Source organism: Pongo pygmaeus, chromosome 8 (assembly GCF_028885625.2).
Source record: "Pongo pygmaeus isolate AG05252 chromosome 8, NHGRI_mPonPyg2-v2.0_pri, whole genome shotgun sequence".
NCBI lineage: Eukaryota > Metazoa > Chordata > Mammalia > Primates > Hominidae > Pongo > Pongo pygmaeus.
In genome coordinates this window covers 88675733-88689004 of record NC_072381.2, presented here as the reverse complement: position 1 = coordinate 88689004, position 13272 = coordinate 88675733, and the positions used below count along the sequence as shown (strand labels likewise).

At 35.9% G+C, this 13272-nt stretch overlaps 1 protein-coding gene across 4 annotated transcripts in view; it reads right to left on the bottom strand.

Moving 5' to 3' along the window:
* The window catches only part of PCDH15 (protocadherin related 15), a 1016126-nt gene that overhangs the window by 259266 nt on the left and 743588 nt on the right, over window positions 1-13272 (bottom strand). For all 4 annotated transcript variants that reach the window (XM_063669967.1, XM_063669968.1, XM_054435813.2 and 1 more), the window contains exon 18: window positions 4499-4627. In XM_063669967.1, the coding sequence (XP_063526037.1) occupies window positions 4499-4627 (129 nt within the window). The remainder of the gene's footprint in view (window positions 1-4498; window positions 4628-13272) is intronic.

The following is a 13272-nucleotide window of genomic DNA, read 5'->3' as shown; positions in this document are numbered from 1 at the left end:
TCAAAAAAAAAAAAGTAAATGAAAACTCCCTTCAGCATTTTAATTCAAATATTGGATTATTCATATTAAAATATCAATAGAATATAAACACAAAGCTGATAACTCAAATTCAGTATAGTAATTAACAATAGGTATCTTGGTTTTAAGTCTCAATAGTTTTTGATGATAATTAAAATTAAATTTTACAAGCAGAGCATGAGTAATTTAGTGAAATTAATATATGATATAATTATCATTAGGTAGCAACAGAGGACCATTATGAGCATCAAAATTCCATCCTATAAACATTACACTGTGCAGAATCAGTTGGATGCAGCCTGCCTTGGATATTTTCCTCTTCCTTTTTACTTTCAACATCGTTTTAGTTTTTATGAAAACAAGTTATTGCCTAAAGACCAGGCTAAGGTCCATATTTCAATTTTAAAAACTGAAATAAATTATAGAGGCCATTTCTTATCAAATTTAAGAACCAGGAGACAACAAAAAGGTTAACACAATAATTCAAGAACAAAGAACCACTAGGAAAAGTGGGAAAAAAAATAAGAAAAAAAGGAAAAGAAATTTAACTAAAAACTAATCATCATGTTGATGTCCACTTGTGTGTTTTTAGTTATATATTCCATATGGGCTTTATCTCTCCAAGCTAAATAAATTAAGAAAATGGGAAAGATCATTTTTGTAAATAATTTCAATGCTTGTTTGTTTTTAACTGAATAGTTAATATACATATGGCTAAATGAAGTTTTTCAGTTTTCAGCAATGTGGCATTTTAAACTGACAACTGTAATATAACTTAATTATCATTAATAAAGACGATTACATTAGTTCAAGTCTCATATGCCTGGGTTATTACAATTGCCTCCTAGTTCTGGCTTCTGGATTTAGAATCTCCCATTTCAATATATCAGGAGTAATTTTTATAAAATACAAATCAGATGTTGCCATGCCTCAGACCCTTTAGTGGCTCCCCTGTCACCTTCTACAACATGGTATAGAAAAGTGTTTATGACATGGTATGTCTTATTTATTGTAACTATGCTATGTCACACTCTCATTTCTCTGTGCCTTTACTTATACAACTAACTTTCCCTAACAGATTCCAATTCCTCAACTTCTCTCTTACCTGTATTCTTCCTTCATCAGTCAACTTCAGCATTTCTCCTTTGCTGATATTTTTTGCACATGCCCCTGTTATAGACTTTATTACCTTGTTTTCTTGGTGTAGCAAAACTTGTCAGTGTCCTATGCATGTCCCTCAGAGCATTTGGTACGCTTTGGCCAACTTCCACCTCCTGGTATTGTCACTGGATCCTAAGGGTGTTGCTTTTCCAGCCAGAAGCCTCTGTGGGTGGTGGCGCCTTTGCCCGAGTTTTGCTCGGACTAGCTGTGTTTGTATCACCCACTCGACCTGGCAGGCTGTGCTTGGCTCATGCTACTGGGCTAAATCCGACACTTTGCCAGGGCAAGCCAGGCTCAGAGCAGCGAGGGGTGCATGAGTGAGCAAGTGCGGGGTCTTGTCACTGTGCATAGCCACGCACGCTGGCTGCTGTGGCGGGACACGTAGCTCCAGGCGCCCTCTCCCAGCAAACCTTTGATTGAATCAGATACAGGGCAAGAGGCTTCTGCTGTGAGCACCCGCGTCTGGATGAAGGGCTCCCTGAAGGGCCGCAACTCTTCTCTCCTTTTTGTTGCTCGCCACATGGTGAGTGCGGTGGCAGCTAAACAGGGTTTTAGCCCTGTTTGTGTTACCGCTCTTTCATTCCTGCCATTCGTTGGGTCCCGAGTTTTTGGCCCACATCCAGGAAGAATGAGGTACGCGGACAGCTGGAGAGTTAAGGTGGAGAGGAGCTTTACAGAGCAACAGAACGGCTCTCAGGAGACCGAAGTGTGTAGCTCCTATCCATAGGCAAGTTATCCCCATGAGTCTCCAGCTGTCAGCAGGGGGAAGACCTGGAATGGGTAGTTCCTTTCTGCAGAAGGTGGTCCCGGCAGACAGGAAGACAAAATCTCCTTCCTGCAGCTGGTAGTCTTGATGTCTGTGTGAGGCTGGCCGGCTCCAGGGTTTTTATGGGCTCAGAAAGGAGGAAGTACATGCTGATTGGTCCACGGGTGGCCGTGGGCAGGCCCGGTAAAAGCACCGTAAGCTTTCACTCTGGGCCACGGACTCCACCGGAACTGATAGGCTGGTCCCCAGGTTTCAGGACATCCCTGGCTTGAAGGTGGGGCTTCACCAGGGACACCCCGCTTTCCACCCAGGAGCCTGTCTCCTGCTGCCATCAATCATGTTGTTCATGGTGCCCAGGCTGTTTATCATGAGGAGTGCCTGCAGGCCCACAGTGAGCAGCCCTCTGTCCCCTCTTGGCCTCCCTCCCACGTTCATTGGTGCCCAAAGTTCACAGGAGGCTGAGGTGGCAGGGGGCTGGCATGTCAGCACCAACCCAAGCACACACACACCCAGCCTGGTTGTGACAGCACCTGGGCTCGGCATGAACTTTGCTTCAAAATTGGAAGGGGTGCCAGGAGCTGGAAGAAGTCAGGCAGGGGAAACAGGCACTTCCGACTCTGTGGGGGCAGGAGAGCTTCCTGGATCCCTGATAGCACAGAGATGCCTAGGTCTGCAGCCATAGCTGGGCAGCTGGAGCTACACCCAGGATGGCAAGGCTCCCATCCTGCCAACTTGGAAGGGGGTTAGGTTCCTGCCTGCTCCTTGCTCCCACCGGCTCCCTGGAGCATGTAGCCCTGGTCATACCTCCTCTGCTGTAGCTGGTGTCTTTGCAGTGGCTGCTCCAGATGGGCCACTGCTGCCATCAGTATCTACAACCTGACTCAATGCCCTTCTGTCAGATTTTACAGAGGGAATTTGACTACTTGCTTCGGCTGGAGGCAAGAAAATCCAAAAACTTGGCAGCCCATTGCCCAACATGGCAGTTAATTACTCTCAGGATTTAGTGTATATGTTTTCCAGTTCCATAACCTCTCAGGAACTGGACAATTAAAACTATCAGGAGAGATAACTCTGATGCATGAGTTTGCATCTTTTTCTAGAGTTTGCCCTTGGAGTGAAGTTTCAGTTCTCCTTATGATTGCTGGTTTAATAGCAATCTTGTTACTGGCTACCTTCTCTTCTTTGCCTCACTTTCTCACTTCCTTATCACTGTTATCTGTACTTCTCAAAAAATATTTATACATGAATATTTTGTGTCCAGATTTTCTGTTGGAGAATCCACAGTAAGCCATTGGACACCAGAGGTACTATGGTGTGGGGAGCAGAACCTTCAGATGGGATGCTGGAGTTGAATTGCTTGTTGGCCAGTTGGTATCAAGACCAGTTGGCATTTTATAACATCACAATGACCAAGATTATCCCCTATGTGAATTGGGATGGCATAAACATATAAGGTTATGTATGTCTTATGCAGTATTTCCAGAATTTGAGATAGTGACAATGATAATGATAATGACTGTGGAGTTGGTAGTTATAAGTATTGTCAGTGATCTGAAGGAAAAAATGACTTTTAAAAAAGCTTCAACTGGTCAATCAAAATCTCAGGACATGGTGTGAACGTCACAAGATCTCTATAACACCATTTAAAGCAACCCTCTCCTTTTGCAGTTTAAAGGACATTGAACTAAAAATCAGACCTTGTGCCTGTTTATAAGAATAGCAGAACAGTAGAGAAGCCTCACTTGAAAGCACCAGCAAGCCTTCTGTGGAAAAGTCAGAACCTTCACAGGGAAGGAGTAGGACCCTGAACTCTGGGTTTCAAACATCTGGGTGGCTCACACCTCACTAAACCAAGATTCTTTCCTCCCCTGAAGACCACATAAACACCTCATCTGAGGTTGATACTTCAAATTGTGCACAGCTTCCTCCAATTTTTTTCTTCTCTGTGACTTCTAGACCAATCATTATGTTCAAGACCAAGAATGGCCCAAATGAGGAAGTACTGTCTCTGCTTTAACAATAAAGGAATTATTTATCAAATGAACCACAGACACTGGCTAATATGTCCAGGTAGATCCAGAAGCACTTAGAAGAACACTCAGAAGAGTAAATCTTCTGAGTGCTGGAAAAGGTGTGTGTGCAAAATATTAGACACAGACGGTAGACTCTAAAGATGATATTTACATAATGAAATGAATTCAAATCTAAATATACATATGTTGAGGCCTAAATGTCCACATCCATACCTAGTAGTATACCTAATTACATGTTTCTGTAAAATGTTTTAATTTCAGAAACTAAAAATATATATTAAATTAGCATACTATCACATTAATCAATGTTTAAATTATACAATAATTATAAAATGTAAATCTGTATCCTTGAAAGTTAATTAAAATATATAGGATATGATTCATTTTTTAAGTCTTGAAGAATATCCAGCACAATCATTTAACAGATTACATTAGCTGAGTTTCTTTTCAGAATTAAAATGTAATAAACTTACGCTCTTTGAAAAAATACATATAAGATCTATATAAATATTCCACTTACTTTTACTTGACCCACAAAGGCATTGGCTTCTTCTTCCACCACAGATAAATTTCTTGGCAGATAAGGATCAAACACTGGAGCATTGTCATTGACATCTGTCACCACTATGTTTACTGTGGCAGTTGAGGTCTTAAAGAAAAACACAAGCATTAAATGTGAGAGGAGCTATTCTTACTTAGAATTCATTTAAGTAGTCATCCTGGCATTTGTCTATCTGAAAAGCATCTCATTTTTCTCTTTAATCCTTAGCTTTCCAAAAAATAAAAATAAATAAAAATTTAAAAAAAGAAGTTTGCAAAGAAGCTTCCCACCTCAAAAAACAGATGGGAAAAGCAAATGATGATATTAAAGAGCAAACATCTTTTTGGAAATGTCAAGTATTTCCTGGAGGAAAACGGTTTTACCTTTATCTTGTTCACATTTTATGGGTGGCAAGCTTTTGTTTATATACACATATACTGCTTTATCTCTGAAATGTGTGCCATTTCTGTAGTTTTTGCTGCTTATATTTTTGACTGTTTAAAAATAAAACCAGTACATTATAAAATAGCATGGTACATCAAATGGGCATTTTCTGGAAAGCTCATGCTATCGAAAAACGCTACCTTAATAATTTTCTAGGTGTACATTTAAACCAAGAGTTTGAGTACCATATACTAGGCATGAAATGATTATCTTATAAGCATACAGCTTACGGAAATGGTATGCAGGTAAACCTACCAGTAGTGTGTGCTACCTAGTTAAAAGTTAAATCCCTGGCCTGCTGCAGTCAATATTATGTAGGTCAATGACTTCTGCACAATCAATGACTATCTTCATGGGTGATTCAAGCTGGAAACTGCTCTCTCTAATCAAAGCCTGAGTACAGCACAGAACCTCTACCTAGCTCTGTCACAGTGTGGGGCTGATCACAAAAGGCTGAGAGCAAAGGTACAGAAAGAAAGAATATTAACCTGGAAAGTAAGAAACCTGGTATGCTATGGTATTAAATATTTAGTAACTATAAATAAAAAGGAGGAGGAAAAAGCAAGGTGATACTGTCATGAGAGAATTATCCACCTTTTGTTTAAAAAATGCAAGTTCCATTAATTAGTAAGTGATTTGTAGTGACAGGCTAAAATGCTGAGCATTAAGAAGTGACTTGAGTGAAGCTGAAAAGGTTTTGCAGCAGTCATGGGGCTAAGGAGTCAAGTGATTTTTTTTTTTTTTTTTTTTTTTTTTTTTTAGCTATTAAAGAGGACAGAGCTTGGTAAATACCCAATGCTTTCTGTTGGGGTCACGGAAGTTCTATACCATGCAAGTCATGGTGCTTGGGAAAAAGACCAAACCTCCCTCAAATGTAAACCCGGTATTGAAACTCTGATTGGATTTAGGTGATCTGCCCCTATTTTAACAGAAGCAAAAGCAAACACTTTTTTTAGTAATGTAACTTTATCCCAAGCCTCTATAAATTTTTTCATGCACAGTATTCAGTAGTCATTTAAAAATTACCATGCATAGCAAGGAATTCCTGGGTGTTAGTGATGGCTTATTTCTTTATTTGTATATTGGCTTACCCTTTGAAAATTTATGTTGCTATCCAGATGTGATTTGCATACATTTTTGTATTTAAAGTTAAATAAAATTTTTATTTAAAGACACGTACAAAGATGGTCAGAACATCATTATATAGTCAAAATCCGGAAACAACCCAAATGTCCATTGATAGTAGATGGTTATACAGGATTGTGTTTTATGTATGCAATGGAATTATATGAAGTACTGAGAATGTACGAACTACTGCTATAAGTAATAACATGGATTAATTTCATGAACCTAAGTTTCTAGAACATAAATAACACATACTATATGATTCCATTTATATAAACTTCAAAAACAGGCATAATCTCTACATGGTGACAAAAATTAGAATACGGGTCACTTTGAAGAAGAAGATAGAATAGCGACAGAAATGATCACAAAGCTGAGCTTCTGGAGTGCTGATTAATTTCTGTTTTTTGTTATGAGTAGTGGTTATATAGCTGTGTTCTCTATGTAAAAGTTCATTAAGCTGTAGAATTATTGTTTGTGCATTAGTCTCTGTGTTATGTTTTTCTTAAAATTATTTACTTTAAAAGATGCATACACACAAATATACACATGTGTGTCGATATATGTAAGTATGTTTAAAGAAATTCAAGTGTTACTTGACTAGATGGAATCCAGATCATTTCATTTTCCTTGTTACTTTTATATATTTTCCAAATGTTCTCCCAAAAGGCTACCATGCTTTTATGACAAAAAGTATTTTAACAAATACTATTTCTTTAAAATTTGCGTTAGAATTGAAAGCAGTAAAGAAGATGTGTTTTTTACAGTTGCAGTAGTTCCCAATTTGCCTGAGGGTTAACAAGACATTGAAATTTACAGCCTGGATCCAAAATCTAAGAATGGTGATCCTGGAGTTTGCTGGCTTTTCTTCAAATTGCATGACCCCCTTTATACTAGCCTGTCTTTACCTGTCAATCCACTGTTTTTCTCATCCTATTCTTAAAAATTTCTATTCATGTTTTCAGACTATTCTGTATCCTCAGTTTAAGACTGTGACTCTTAAGTGAATAATGAAGAATACAACCGGATCACTAAGTAAACTAAGAAGTCAAATAACAATTCCATAATTTTGTGCTAATAGGGGATGGTATTTATGGGACATGCAGACATTTTCTTCATTTCTTACTGAATTTTATATGACATGAAAAAAATCCATGTCTTACAGAAATGTACAGTCACAACTATACATAGAATAATTTCCAGTTTATATATTTCTTGAAGTTTTTTAATACCACTTGCTTCAGAAATACTTATGTAAAAATGAGGATTTCAGGGCTATCCATTAGGTCTATTGACTATTGTTCTGAACCTATGGAAATATTTATAAATTAGTTAGGTGTAAATCATAATTATTTAATTTTTCTTGATTGGTTCGGAAGGATGGCAACAATATGCTTCAATATGGATCTGCCATAGAGAATGTTTATGTCTTATTAAGGAAAGACTTCTTTTCATTGTTCAAGCTTAAAAATTAGCAAATGAAAACAGATCACTTTAATTAATTGTTAGGATCATATGTCATTAACACATGTTCACAACAATTAATTTTAAATATGAATATATATATAATGCCAGTTAAATTAAAAAGATCTCAAACTAATAAACCTAATAAACAAAAAGTTACCTATTTTCCATCAAAGCAGTTTGCTCACTGATTATTTCCTCAAAAGTTGTATTAACTTATAATTCCACTAGCTGGAAATACTTGCATGTTAGTACTAAATACTGTAATTGAACACTTTTATGTTCATTATTTAATTTAAATGTGTCTTGGAATTTACTTTGTGTAATATCATAGAAGAATTTTCAAAATGTATGTCTCATTCTCAACAATGCAAGATATTTCTGTTTTTGTTTGTTTGTTTGTTTGTTTGTTTTGAGACAAGGTATCACTCTGTCATTCAGGCTGGAGTGCAGTGGCATGATCTGTGCTCACTGCAACCTCCGCCTCCCAGGTTTAAACAATTCTCCTGCCTCAACCTCCCGAGTAGGTGGGATTACAGACATGTGCCACCATGCCTGGCTAATTTTTGTATTTTTAGTACAGATGGGGTTTCACTATGATGGCCAGGCTGATCTTGAACTTCTGACCTCAAACAATCTGTCCGCCTTGGCCTCCCAAAGTGCTGGGATTACAGGCGTGAGCCATCGCACCCAGCTTACTGTTGTAATTTGAATACACGTTTATTTTTATAAACTAGTATGGCTCTGAAAGAAGGATATTAATATAGCATCTATTTTTTATTTTCGTTGTTGTTGTTTTTTTGAGACATGTCTCATTCTGTTGCCCAGGCTGGAGTGCAGTATGCGATCATAGCTCACTGCAGCTTTGAACTCCTAGGCTCAAGTGATTCTCCCACCTCAGTTCTCCTAAGTAGGTGGGACTACAGGTGCACACCACTATGCCCAGCTAATTTTTATTTCTTTATTTTATTTTTGTAGAGACAGAGTCTCAGTATGTTGCCTAGGTGGTCTCAAACTCCTCATCTCAATCCCACCTTGGCCTCTCAAAGTGCTGGGGTTACAGGCCTGAGCCACAATATCCAGCTCATCTTTCAATTTTTTGTTTGTTTGTTTTTAATAGCATAAAAAAAGTGAGTTATAAAGCCATAGTCAAAGAAAGTAGTGTAAATTCATCTATCAATACACAATGCATTATTTCAAATTCATGAGAACATACATTAAGAGTATCTTATTTATTCTCTTCTAGTATTTCCTATCTCAGGATATGACATGGCAAAATAATTAACTAATTTTCTAAGTTACTTTATCTCATACATGCAATTTATTAGTCACCAAGTCCTGTTAATTTGACCTTGTAAATGGGCCTTGTATTACGCAGTTTTGAGCAATGGATAAATAATACAATTTTCATTTCCTGAGTAAATAGCTGGAAGTCAGATAACTGGGTTTTCTGATTAGCATATGTTTAGCTATGTAAGAAAACCAGAGATGTGTTTTGCTCAATAATTTAATGAATAATTTTTAATACATTTTCTTGTTAATCAACTTAACGAACACTTTTAAGGGCAGTGTGTAATATTACAAATTTAATAAGCAATTTTGGCTTTAATGCTAGAGAGGATAAGAGGAGGGATGTTTGTTTTTTATTTAATCACAAAAAAATGCATTTTTTAAATCATTTAATTTTTACACCTTTTGACACAAAATTTTTTAAACATTTCATGGCTAGAAGACTATTTATTTATATTTTGTGTGCATCTCATAGCACAGCCATTTGTTTTGTGCTATTGCATTTATATTAGATGATTGAAATTCAATGACATTCAATACATGGTTTAAGATACATGTATGCTTAGAATTTATCTGAGCAGAGACTAATGGTATGTATAGGAATCAATCAGGAATATTTCAATTTGTTCATTAAGAAAGCAGAAAACATTATCAGAGATAAGGTAACACAATAATTATGGAGCACTTATCATTTATCTATTTCTTAAATAAAAACATGAGTGTTTAATTTCAAAGGTGCAATTTCTTTTCTATAGTCAACAAGATTCACTATATATTCTCAGAAATAATAAATATATTATTTTATTAAGAAATGTTTCTATCGTGTTTACTAATAGAACACACAATGTCAGCTCAATGAATATTTTAGATGCTTTAAATATCTATTTTTATTATAATATAATTTTTATTACATGCTGAAATAAATTACCTTATAACTTATTTTATTTAAATGTCTGAAAAAAGAAGAGCTAGAAAGAATATTGAAAATTTCCATCTGTGAGAAAGCACAAGAAATGTTATTTATAGAACACAAAATTTTCCTATCTGAATAAAAATCTTCACTACTATATCTAAAATTCTTTTCAATAACAATGGGACAATGAGGATTTATATTTTAGAATTTGATCATTTTTTGTTTAGGCCAATAAAACAACAAAAATACATATTCAATAATGGGTATAGTATTTAGAGAATATTAATTTAAAACATGTTCATCCTTAAGTGCAAGTCATCTTGTTGCTACAACAGTTCAGAGCCAAGCCAACTTCATTCAGATTGTAGAGTTTCATTCATCATGTAGAGTGGAGGTCCTTCCTACCATTAAAGATTAGCCAGGAGGCTGTCTTTCCCTCTGAAGGAAAAAAATATACATAAAAGCTAGAATTTCTTTGAGAAAGACAGAGAAAAGGGAAGTTCCTTCTATTATGAATTATGGGAAGGAGAAAGGGAGACACAGAAGAGACACGAAGGCAGGAGGCAGAGGTCCTCCTCCTCTTCCCCTACTGCTGCATTGGACCCCTCCTTAAATGAAGAGGCACTGCAGAAACATTTTGGAGGAAGGGGGAAATGATGACTGGGAAAGTAAGAGAAATTTGGGTGAAATAATCGCAGTAGTTTTCAGGAGTATGTAAGCCTCCAGAAAATTTCCATAGGTGCCATGGGAGGTCCCATCTAACAGGTTATGGCACTGAATATACAGCAATGGCAGAGAGACGTGTCAAGAGAGAGAAGCCATACTACCAGCATAAAGGACTGGTAAATACATGTTACATCTAGACCACAATTTTAGAATGAAGTCAGGGAGGAGAGGTTTGGTTGGCAGCTTAACTAGTGAGTATTTACATTGTCTTAAACAGATAATGCTGAAATACTGTTCTAAGAAACTTAAGTGTGACCCAGATTACATCTGTTCCCTACCTGTCCAAACACATATTTATACATTATTGTCTAAGTAGGAAGATTACATCAGGTATAAAAAATAAAGAAGCTTTTTTTAGTCTGTGCACATCTGAGTGTAGTGTGTAAAGATTATATATGTATGTGTGTATGTATGTATACACATTTTATGCAATTGCGCATGTTTTTTATATAAGTATATATTTTTCAAAAATATCAGAAAGTATTTATAGTATACCTGTATACTATAGTATATATAATATAGAACTATAGATATAAATATTTATATATTTGTACATAAACATTTTACATGTTACATATAAAGATTCATATATATGACTTAAATGTTTAAAGTTTTACTATTCTATAACCATATGTATTGTGTTCTAAAATCTTATTAAATCAACTATTTTGAAACTCAAAGTCACTTTAACTTCACACATTTTCTCACGCACATATTTTGCTTTTGTTAAAGTTTCCTATTTGATTATGAAGTTAAATGCTCAACTTTTAAATGTTAATTGTTCATTTATATAGCCATGTTTCAAAGAAGTTTAGGAAATAATATTGCTTCAAGACAAAAACAAAGATGCTAAGTCTTCTAGCAATCTGAAGTTGTAAAATATTACAAGTGTTCAGATTGAAAGCCATAACTGAGTAATTCAATCCAGTAATTCAAGAGCATTTTACAGAAATCAAACCATGATGGAATCAAGTTACCTATTGTATCAATTAAGGAGGAAAATAATATTGCTGAACACACAGAATCTGGTCAGAAATATCTAGGCTACAGAATAACTTCACATTTTAAATGAAAAAAATTACTGATCACTGTTCGCATATTTATTTATATCTTTCACTGTGTTATTGGTTGATTAACACAGCTGCAATCCATAAGCCCTACTTCCTAGCTATTTTTCAACCCACTGTTGCTACTTACAGATAAGAATATCTAAAAGGAAATCTGCTAGGTGGGGTTTCTGAAAAAACTTTGGTTCTTTGTTAAAATAAAGCAGGGGTGCAGACTCTTCTGGCATTCATCTTTATACTTTGTTTGTCTGGAATAGAGAATTGACATCTAGAGTTGCAGAAGATGGGAATGAAAGTAGACAATAAAAATGACAAAGCAGAAAATAGCCAGCAGGCATCCTCAATGGCACTGATGTGCCTCTGCACCATCCCTTCACTGTCCACCTCTAGATTTTTTTCTGTATTTGTTTGTACTATCTTAATTTTTAAATGTAAAATTTTGTGGTATTAAGTATATTCATATTCTTGTGCAACCATCACCACTATCCATCTCTAAAACTCTTTTAATCTAGCAAAACAAAAGCTCTATAACATTAAACAATAACTCCCCATTTCTCTTTTCTTTATCCTCTGGCAACCATCATTCTACTTTGAGTCTTTGTGATTTTTGACTATTCTAAGTACCAAAATATAAGTGGAATCATATGGAATTTAACATTTTGTGACTGGCTAATCTCACTTAGCATAATGTTCTCAAGATTTATCTGTGATATAGTGTATATCATACTTTCTTCCATCTTAAGGCTGAATAATATTTCATTATATGTATATACCACATTTTGTTTATATATTACTCTACATAAACATGAAAAACTGCATTGCTTTTACATCTTAGCTATTGTGAATAATGCTGCTATGAACATGGGAATACAAATATCTCTTTGAGAATCTGCTTTCAATTTTTTGGATATATAAATGAAAGTGTGATTGGTGGCTCATATAGTAATTCTATTTTTAATTTTTTGAGAAACTACCACTGTTTTCCACAGTGGCTGTACCATTTTACATTCTCACCAATAGTGCACAAGGGTTCCAATTTTTCCACATCTTCATCAACATGTTATTTTGTTGTTGTTGTTGTTGTTTTGTTTTCTGTTTGTTTTTTATAATAGCGTCTCTACTGGGTGTGAGGTGGCACCTCATTGTGGCCTTGATTTGCATTTCCATAGTATTTAGTAATGTTAAGTGTTTCTCATATGTTTACTGGTCATTTATATATCTCCTTTGGAAAAGGGTCTATTCAAGTCCTTTGCCAATTTTGAATCAGGTTGTTTATTTTTGTTTTCTTTAAAAATTCTCGGGCTGGGCGCGGTGGCTCACACCTGTAATCCCAGCACTTTGGGAGGCTGAGGCAGGCGGATCACAGGTCAGGAGATTGAGACCATCCTGGCTAACACAGTGAAACCCCATCTCTCCTAAAAATCCAAAAAAATAGCCAGGCATGGTGGCGGGTGACTGTAGTCCCAGTTACTCGGGAGGCTAAGGCAGGACAATGGCGTGAACCCGGAAGGCGGAGTTTGCAGTGAGCCGAGATCACGCCACTGCACTTCAGCCTGGGTGACAGAGCAAGAATCCATCTCAAAAAATAAAAAAAACTATATATTTTGAATATTAATGACTTATCATATATATGATTTGCAAATATTTTCTCCCATTTTTATGTTGCGTTTTTATTCTGTGTCTTTGACACCCCTTTACAAAATCACAAATTCCAATTTGTCTAT